Below are 10478 nucleotides of genomic sequence, written 5' to 3'. Positions count from 1 at the left end.
GCTTTCGCTTTTGAATTTGCGATCTTGTTGTCACGTTTTACAAGAAAAGATAATTTTCTGTTTTGCTTACATCTATACCTTTCAATTTTTAAGTCTAAAACAAAAGATGGATTCATGTTTATTCTTAATTAAAAAGCACAACAACAATAAAACAGTAAGATAGAATGACAAACAAGCTTACAAAACGTTTATTAACAAAAATGAATAAGATGGTGCATGGCATACACCACATGCTGTATTATATATACAGACTAATAAATTACAGATCATTTAGCAAACACTGAGGAATCAAATAAAAAAATAAATAAAAGAGAGCCTATATAGCATAACGTGAGGTAAACAGCAAATATAACAAGCTTTTCAAAATGAAAACAAAAAGAAAAGTAAAACTAAACTTGCTGTCGGTGACAGTGCTTGCATGTTTTTTTCCCCCCCACAAGAATACCAACATGTTCACCTTTGGTTTAAGAAGCGGTCGTTTACTTTATTTTTGCATGAAAACCATCCATCGTTTCCTCAATATTCATGTAATTTTTGCTACGCGCACCTTCACGCTCCTGCTGACGCGGCGAGTATAAACCAGGCTCTACTCTCTAAGCGCTGCGCAGTTCAAATGAGTAGCGCGGTTTCGTTATGCTTTCAGTTTCGTTTGCCGTTTGATGTTTCTCATATGCAACAGAAATGGCAGCGCTTATGAGATAAACAATGCGGTGGTCGCGCCAGTGTGATCGCTCACAAAATTGAGTTGCACAGGCAGAAATAATGGTCGCAGTCTGGAGCCCTGTGTTGGCGGTTCCTGTTTCACCATTAAAAAAATACATATTTCCACATATTTCGATCAGATGGAATGGAGGCTCTTTAAGCATTGTCTGTGGACGCCATTATATGGGGGTAGAAGAAAGGTCAGCTCATGCACTTCCATTCAGCCTTGTCTGCTCCCTGTCTGGCTGTGTGACCCTCAGTCCGGATCTGCTGACACTTCCAGGGCTAGTCATCATGAATGATCTGGTTGTTGGAGGGTAGTGGGCAGGGGAGGCTGTGTGTGGTGGTACAGTAGTGCTCAAGACAAATGCCCCATTATAGTGGAACATAAACCCTATTGTAGAGCAGTGGAAGCAGAGGTGCTTTTCTCATTTACCGTGCAGAGCGAAAGCCTGTTCTGAATCCGCCCGTCACAGCGTCCACTGGGGAAGACTCACCCACGGTTATAAATGAACCTCTATTCCTTATTAAGACTTGTGTTCTGGGGGGGGATCCAAATATAGTTCTTGCACATTTGCAAGGTTGCCACAGATCGGTGAGCTGACGAAGTGAGAATGATGCATTAAATCGATGTGGACGGTTTTGTGGTGCTGCTTTTCCATATTCTGTTGCCTGTTGTCTTATTTTGTGCGTCAGACTTTGATTTGCAGTAATGGGAATAAAGAGATTTTGTCCAAGCCAGCCGTGATCACAAAAAACGACATTACATTTTGTTGATTACTTGGTATAAACTGCTCGGTCAATGGCATTTGTACTGCATGATAAACTTTTTTTTTTAATATATGAAAGTTTGTCAAAAATTTCAGGGAAAATAAGAAAAAATATATTATATTGAGTAGTCTGGCATAATATTTGATTATTTTCTTAAGAATATTTAAATATAGCAAAAAAATTAAAATAGCAAAAAAAAGAAAAGTATATTGTATGAAGCATGAAATAATTTTTTTTCTATGACTAAACAACCACAGATCGTAAAATATAATGTGGTGAGACTTAATGAATTAATAATTTGCGATATTTGAAGAAGTTTTACCTTTTATGACATTCGTGTTAGACCCCAGAATGCCCCCTGACAAAATGAGTTTCAATACTGTGTCTTAAGTACTGCTTTATTATATAATCATTTCAGCCTTTGAGTGTATTGGAGAAGTATTTGATTTGCCATTGGCCGAGACTCGGCTTAACTGTCTCAATGGGTCTGTGTAATAGATGCTGTGTCATGCCAGTGAGCTGTGATCCTAGAACATTCTGCTTGATAGCAGGCACACAAGATCACAGACGCCAATAAAGCACCATTTTCCCATCTGCCTCACCACTAATTTTATATATATTTTTATTTCCAGCAGGATATAGACCAACCACTGCACCAGGCTTGATTTATCTGTGGACAACCTGCCGCAAATGCCTCCCCCATCCCTGCCCCGCACGTAGCCAGGATGGAAAGCTACGTTGTCAGTAGAATGGGACCTGATGAATAGCTGGTTTTTGATGAAGATGTTGCTTGGATCCGTGTTTAAGTCCATGTGGGAATACTTGCCATGCAAAGAGGCTTTGAGATTTTTGACAGCTTCGCTTTTGGAACGTCTGGCATCTTGGGTTTGATCGTTTCTTTCGTGCAGGTGGATATAAACTAGTAGCGGGACTAGCGTGAAGAGGATCGAACATGCCCTTCCAACAACCAAACCGCCTGGGCGGCATCTGGCGGGCAATGTGTCCGCGACTAGGCCTCAGCGCTAGCCTGGATCTGCCATTCTTGTGTTGGATATTAGGCTTGACCCTGCACGCCCAGCTGGCGGCCTCGCAAAAACTAGACGAAACGGACCCCGTTGTCACTACAACTTACGGCAAACTGCGGGGATTCAAAAAAGAACTCAACAATGAGATCCTTGGGCCCGTCATCCAGTTCCTGGGCGTCCCCTACGCAGCACCTCCCACAGGCGAAAGGCGCTTCCAGCCACCTGAGCCGCCTGTTTCATGGTCAGATATCCGTAACGCAACTCAGTTTGGCCCCGTTTGTCCCCAAACCCTGCTGGAGGGCAGGCTACCAGACGTTATGCTGCCGGTTTGGTTCACCAATGGCATTGAAGTGGTGTCGTCCTACATACAGGACCAGAGCGAAGACTGCCTATTCTTAAACATATACGTGCCAACGGAGGATGGTGAGTTTATGTGCGGGCAGGACGGACCTGTCTTTGTCATTTCACTGTGTCAGTTTCCTTTGTGGAGAGTGTAGTGAGTGCAGCGGAGAAAAAAAATTGCATGATCTCTGCATGCCCGATGCATGCCGCTGCTTAATGTGTGAGTGTGCGTGAGTGAGTGAGGCTGTACGTGTGTCCTAACCTTCCCACCATCCCTTGCACATGCAAATCTTTCTGTGTGCTGCAGCACGTCCATTTTAGGTGGTCGGATTTTTTTCCCTCCCTTTACTTGTTAGACAGACACACAGTAGTGTAAACAGCCCATAAATGAACCATAAAGAGGGGATATTTTGTGCAGTACTCATGATGATAATGATGATTTAGGTCAGAGAACTTGTTAAACTATTCTCTTCCTCTTTCAGTCAAGTTGTGCTGTTGCATGCTCCTGATGTCCATAATGGACTCCCATGTTATTTTTTAGTCTTCTATTCATTTTGCAGTAAAAAGAATATCCAAGGAATGTGCCAGAAAACCCGGCAAGAAAATTTGTAGAAAAGGAGGTATGTATCCACCGACATGAATCCCAAAAGAGAACAGGCGAAGATCTCCCCCCTTCTCTACGACACTCGACTCTCTGAGGTCGCATGTCAGAGAAGAAGCCATAATTGATTCCCACCACGAAGAGTTAACTGGGGAGACCGAGCTGTCTCTTAAATCAGATGGGCACACGTTGAACTTGCAGAGTCTAATCTCAATTAAAAGAGATGCTATCTGGTTTTCATTGGCTTACACTGGCTGTATTGATCATGGCTTCATCAAGATAATGTGTCTAGCTCCTCCACCCTGATGTACCTTACCCTCCGAGCATCGGGTTTGGTGACAGCTCGCCTTATATAAAGTATCCCGTTAATACGGCCTCCCAGGCGACAAGAACGATCATAAAACGTTTCAGCTGGACAACACTGTCCTAACTTCTGCTGATCTGACATCACAAAATAATTGATGAATGAATAAATTAAATACATTTTCCGTGAAAACTTCCTATTTACCATACAGTGGTTAAAGGGATAGTTCACCCAAAAATAAAATGAAAAATAATAATAATAATTTACCGATCCTTATGTTGTTCCAAAACTGTGATTTTATGTTGTTGAAAACAACAGATGTTTCAACTTTTTTGGCCCGTACATTGAAAGTCAGTGAGGTCCAAAACCACCAACCAGATTTGGAATGACATGAGAGTAAATGATGATGGAATTTTAATTTTTGGGTAAACTGTCCCTTTTATGTAACCCATCTGGCATTTTAATGGTTATTTACAGTTGAATCAATGTCATCGATCAAGGTCGAAATACTGTTGGATTTTGTTTTGATTTCACAAATCAAATCAACATTGACATTCTAACATAATTTCAACTTGCTTAATTCTCAGATATTGCTCAAACTGTTGATTCAAAAGTGTTTTGATAACCTTTGCACAACCCTTAGCATAAACATTGTTTCAACATATATATAAAAAAATAAACCTGGTTGGTCTTTGCCTCCAACGCACCTGTCTATTGTCATCAGGTGTGCGGAGTTTAATTGTTAATTGATTAACATATATGTTTTTAACATTAAAATGACAACTGGCAATACTTCAACTACATTTCGATGTTGAAGGTCACTTGCCGGCTGGGAAACTAATTCTCAGCACAAATCCAAAGCATATCCAATCTGTTCAGAAATGAAATAAAAATAAAATAAATAAATAGCAGAAAATGTCCTTTAAAAATTCAGTCCGTGAGAGACTTCTTGCCTTTCAAAGATCTTAGTTGGTGAAGGCCAGTGAGGACACAGATAGCATCTTACTCTGGGTTTATCATGAATGTTTAGTCCACAATGCAGAAACTGTTGTGAACTTGCTGCCATTATGACATTTCTAATTTCATTTGAAGCCATGTTTCCAGCATGCTGTATAATAAGACCCACCATCATCACAACTGTGGGATTGTTTGAATTGCAAAGAACAGTTGTCTCTCGTGCCTGAAAAAATAATGGAGGCATTTTAGTAAAATTGCACCATCAGATAGAGTGGCTTTGAGAGGCATGAGTGAGGAAGTAGCTCGGATTGAGAATTTCTAGGTAAATGATGTAAAAGCCCTTCTCTTTTCTAAGCATATCACACTCAATTCACATCTTGTTTAATGGCTTATGTGCAGTTAGAGCCATCTTACGTTCAAGTTATGAAAATAATTGTAATTGATACGTCTTTTTGCGAACAAATTCTCATTTTCATTTAGGCTCCCCCATGCTGTTTTGGAAAATGTGTGTTTTGTGCTTTCTAATAAGGGGAAATACAGTGATGAGATTTCATTTTTGGACCTCAAGCTTTATGCTTTAATTGGATTTGAAATTTAGACATCTACCTTTAATTAATTAAATAGAAACCTTTGATTTCAAAAGCCTAATTGCGTTTACACTTCTAATAGATAAGAGCGGCGTTTAATGGTTTTTAGCAGCGCAGTGTTGTCTCGATATCTTTATGTAATTAACTCCCTTGAAACAACATGAACGGTTGCAGCGGCATTACTGACTTTAGGATGTTGCTGTCAAGGACGAAGCTTGAAACTTGTTTATTGGCAATCATAGTTCCATTAAGAACCTTTAACATCTACACAGTTTCTTTGTGGAAAAGGTTCTTTGAATTATTCAAATGTTTTTTACACTAAGCAAATAGTGGTTCTTTTAGGAACTCTTTACTGAAAGGTTCATTGAGGAGCCAAAAGTGGTTCCTCTGTGGCATTGCTGCAAAAACCCACATTTGGAAGCTTTATTTTTTAAAGGTAGCAGACTGACGCGTAAATCAAACACTTTGTTGAAAAAAGACAACTGATTAAGCCCCGGTAAGCTATTAAAAATTAATTCAGAGCTTGTAACAGCCGCTTCCTTTAATGAAAATTGAATAGTGTTGGTTTTCATTTCTAGTGTGACACCGTCTGATGCTGTTTAGCTGTGTCACAAGAATTGAGTGACCGTCAATAAGCTCTCTCGCTCTCTTCCTGTCCCAGTTTTGCAATGGTTGACAGTAGTCCTAAGGGACGGGAGATGCTCGCAATGCGCTAAGACAGGAATGGATTTGCAGCACCACTGCTTCGCTCTCCATGTTTCCCTCTCAGTTTCTGCCTCCTCCCTTGAGATGGTCTGTAAAATGAAATTCGCTCCGTCTTGGCTGGGTGAATGGCACGCGGAGGAGCCAGGGTTAGCGGCGAGGGTGTAGATGAGCGCAGATGTCTGTTTGTATTGAGGCCGGGGGTGGTGCTCGCAGAAACTCGGGGAAAAACTTGATAATCTTGGCAGTGCGTAGAGTTAGAGGTGTGAGAAAGCGAGGCTGAGTTTGTGTCTGTAAGTAAGAGGTTTGTCACACTTGTTTTGGAGGCTTGCAGTAGATGGCGGAGCGTGGGCAGAAAAAGCCGTGGTGTGACAGAGCAACAGGATTCCTCTGGTTCAGGGTTGTCCGACTCTCAAAGGAAATCAGATTGGAATCATACATACATGGGGTGATCAGAATAACCTGGACTTCGCTATAACTCACTGTGACTTGAATCAACTCTTGCTTGGTGGGATATGCAATGCTTTGAAAGTCAGTCTTTTGAGAAAAGTTCTGGTAATAATGTAGTTTTGAAAGTCTTTTATAGGAACATTATTCATCATACAGGTATATATTATCATGGTATACTGGAACCCCGGGGCTTTGGAAATAGTGTTTTTTAAGTTAAAAGATTTTATATAAAAAATCTTGTATACTTGCAGGAAACATTTACGTTTCTTTGTATTTTTCTTTATATAAGGATATATTTTGAGTGGTGCTTGTTGGAACGAGTCTTGCCGCAGTTATGGTAGAGTATTGCAGGTGGTTGCTAGGGTATTCTGAGTGGTTACAAAAGCTGGTAAAATGTTTTTTTGAAGTAAAAAAAAAAAAAGAGTAATGGAGTATGTTTTACCAGAAAATACTATTTAAAATTTCACGTTTTAATTCAATGTGTTACTTGCCGTTTCTTTGTAATTATTTGTGAAATATACTAGCAATTACCGAGTGAAAATTTCTTCTACACCTGAAACCTGGAAATCCAGGTCAAATTTCACTCTAAAAGTGAATGAAAATATGAATATTAGGACTCATATTAGAACTTAGACTATTTTGTTGTCACGTTATTTCATTATTGACATTATTTAATGCATCTTGTATTGTGTTCTCTCAATATTTTGTATGATGATTTTCATTTTTGTAATATAGTAATTTGTATATAAAAACTATTTTTGAATAGTTTTCATTAAAATGTACATTTACTGATATTATTTGGTAATTTATTCATAGTGAGTTACAGTGAGGTACATTGCATGCAACATTTTAATGGATAGATAGATAGATAGATAGATAGATGCATATTACTCATGATATCAACAGCTTTACTAAACAAGCCACATGATATGAAGTATCATTTCTATCTGTAAAACAAGGATAGCAAATGCTGCTAATTTACAAATTACTAACTAGTAGTAATTTGTAGTATACATGCTGTTTTAAAACTGTAATATAGCCTAGGTAGGCACAAAATGCTTTCCATGTATCCCCATTCTAACTTAACATGCATTTTAATCAGCTTTCTTTAGCAGTAACAGTGTTCTGACTCTCGAATCTATTTGTTCAGAATCTATTTGAATATTGAATGCGTGTGTGGGAGTAAGACACAGTACTATTACTGTAGGCTATGCTTTTCACCATTGTTTCAGAGTAATTTTCTACTCACTTTGCTTTTGTATGAACTTCCTGTGTGACATGCGGGCCATGTTGTGTAGGTGATGACGTCTCAGTTTGAATCAGTAATGAGAGAACGGTTTCACCATGACTGATGAATACTAACAACAGACTGCTGGATCGTTTTATTCACATCTAATCACTGATTCAGTCCCACTCACGCACACTCGTCCTCAGCCTTTACCACATCATTCTCAAAAACCAATCAATAACAAAAACCAATCAATTGCATTCTTAAACTGCCCTGACCAATGTTTCATCTGACAATGCAGATTTACATGCAAGTCATGCTTTAATGAAAGAGAACCTACAAGGCAGAAAAAAAAGGCATTTTTTTTTTTTTAAGAATAATTTTTATTTGTGGTACATTTCTAGGATTTATTTCTTACTACTGCCACCCTTAGCTACTTGTTGTATAGCACTTTTTAATGAAAAGCTGACAAGCATGAGAATTCATTTAAAATAAATAGCTTCTCTCTTTTCTCTCTTGACTTGATACAACTTCAGTATTTTCCAGATAATCTTTCAGTAATGTGTTTTGGCTGTACAGTGACAAATAAAAGCTAATAATCAAACCAGTTATTAAAAAACGGATTAAATGTTGTCTGAATATGTTAAAAAGTTTAAAACCTCCCTGGACTATGTTAGACCGCCCTGGACTTATTTTAATTCTTCATAAATTGATGTAGCAATGAATTAAACAACCTTCAAAGATGCAAATACAAATCTGAATACACTTGATTAAACATCAATAGTGGCAATCATTGATTTTATGCATTCATAAAACAATTCTCAGGTACATTTAGTCAGAGTGCAAGAAATGTCAAACCTCACCGGAGACATATGAAATATATTATTAATGATTTTAATCCTAGAGAGGGTCAACTAAACAAAGATATGCATGTAAAAATGCAGTAAAAGCAAATTATTCTCTGCTCCAGAGCAGAGACGGATATTTGTACCAACCTGGCACTCTCTAAATTTAGATTTCCAGTAGATTTGGGATTTCTGGTTGTATCTGAAAAGATAAATTGGGATTAGGATAATTTAGTTCTTGGCTGTTTTGCTGATTTATGACTCGTCTCTCGTCCTAATTTTGCGGACTCTGTTCTTAAATTCCCACCCGCCCCCAGAAAATGTCATTCTGTCCTTAATGTTTTGTTACTTGCTTATTGTAAAACTACAAGAAAAACAGTTCAAGCGCATGAATGGGGTTGTGTTCTTCAGCTCTGAAGCCGTTGGTCTGAACTGTAAAATTCCTGTGCTAAGTGTAGTGCCAAGTTGCTTTAATTACAGTTTATGCTAAAATGGAGGGTATTAAAGGAAACAGACTGGCGTGTGGCACCTGGCACTGCTCCCAGATCAGCTCATAGCATTTTCTCATAACGTAGATGACAACAACTGAACCTTGTGGAGAGAAAAAGCCGAGAGGAAGTGAAGGGACAGACTGTCGCAGATGGTGCGTGTGCAGGGGAGATTGTCTAAATGCCTTGTTCACCTTGAAATGACAATGAGAGGCTCGCGTTTGACCTAGAGCCTGGTGTTCCTTCAATACACAAATAAACCCAATGCATACAGTCTTGCACAAAAGAATGAAGTTTTATATATGAGTTGTTGTTTGCTTTTAGTAACTGAGTTTATTCTGAGCATTTTTAGGTTGCTTCATTCCTTTTATCTGCAGTACTTTTCTGAAAACTAGTTACTGTTAATGGCTATTGACGACAAAACCCTTTGGGGAGAAAGTAATAGAAAGCTATTATGCTACATGAAACTATGTAGTCAGCATTTTGAAAGGTGATACTGGAAATTGTTTGTAGAGTTGTAGAGGCAATTTGTCACTATTTTGCTTGTTTTGATCAACAAATCCAAAGTTTCACAACAGTGTTTTTATTAAATGACACCAGCCTACACAGAATGCGAGAGTTAGCAGCTTGAGGTCCCAGAACAGGGCACTATTATGTTGTAATTATAATAAAATGAATGCAAAGCAAAAAAAAAAAAATTTTTCATAAACTTGTGAGCTGCCACACTGAGAGATATGTTCCAAAATACACCCCAGGAGACTTTCTGGACTCCTTTTTAATAGTTAAAATAAATGTTATTAATCAAAAAACATGTCTAATTAATTAAAATCATGAAACTTAAACAATTTAACATCAATTTATCAAAAGTTTAACAAACATTACATGTTTAGGGCCCTATGAAATGTTTTATTTTTTCCAACCTTATGTTTTATTGTTACTAAATTCTGCGTTTTAACGTCTAATTATTTGAAAGCATAAAAACATGTTTCATTTATTCTTACAATAGCCTTATGATTTTTTCCTCAGAAATTCTGTGTTGTGTATTTAAATGTTTTTAAGGCATAAAACAGTAATTTAATCTATTTTTTAATGAATGAAAATTAAACTAATTTTATTTTTTGGAAAATAAAGGGGATTTAATATTACAATTAAAACATTGAAGAAATATTGTATGATTATAACTTAAAAATAAGGTTTTAATAATTTTAGTAGTAGTAGTAGCCTATTACATACATTCTACTGAACAATAGTAATATATTTCTGCCTCAATGTCAAGTTAAACCGAACTTTTATTTTGATGGGTTGCCGTGAATACTTTTACATTCCTGTGTTTATGTGAAATGAGGATAGTTTTATTCAAATTAAACGGTAAAATGCTCATGAAGTGACTCTCAGAGCAGTTCTGGAGATGTTGTTCATGTATTTATGTCCTCATTAGTGAGACGGCAGACGCTGAAATCACCGCGAGCGTCACGC

At 37.9% G+C, this 10478-nt stretch overlaps 1 protein-coding gene across 1 annotated transcript in view; it reads left to right on the top strand.

Annotated features, from left to right (window-relative positions):
- The window catches only part of nlgn1 (neuroligin 1), a 310713-nt gene that overhangs the window by 97880 nt on the left and 202355 nt on the right, over window positions 1–10478 (top strand). Inside the window, exons 5-6 of the mRNA XM_016570031.1 lie at window positions 2106–2921; window positions 3401–3460. Of these exons, the coding sequence (XP_016425517.1) occupies window positions 2426–2921; window positions 3401–3460 (556 nt within the window). The 5' untranslated portion in view covers window positions 2106–2425. The remainder of the gene's footprint in view (window positions 1–2105; window positions 2922–3400; window positions 3461–10478) is intronic.

This window comes from Sinocyclocheilus rhinocerous, unplaced genomic scaffold, assembly GCF_001515625.1.
Source record: "Sinocyclocheilus rhinocerous isolate Xijiao unplaced genomic scaffold, SAMN03320098_v1.1 scaffold711, whole genome shotgun sequence".
Classification (NCBI taxonomy): Eukaryota; Metazoa; Chordata; class Actinopteri; order Cypriniformes; family Cyprinidae; genus Sinocyclocheilus; species Sinocyclocheilus rhinocerous.
Note: the sequence above shows the minus strand (reverse complement) of the source record. Positions and strands in the feature narration are given on the sequence as shown.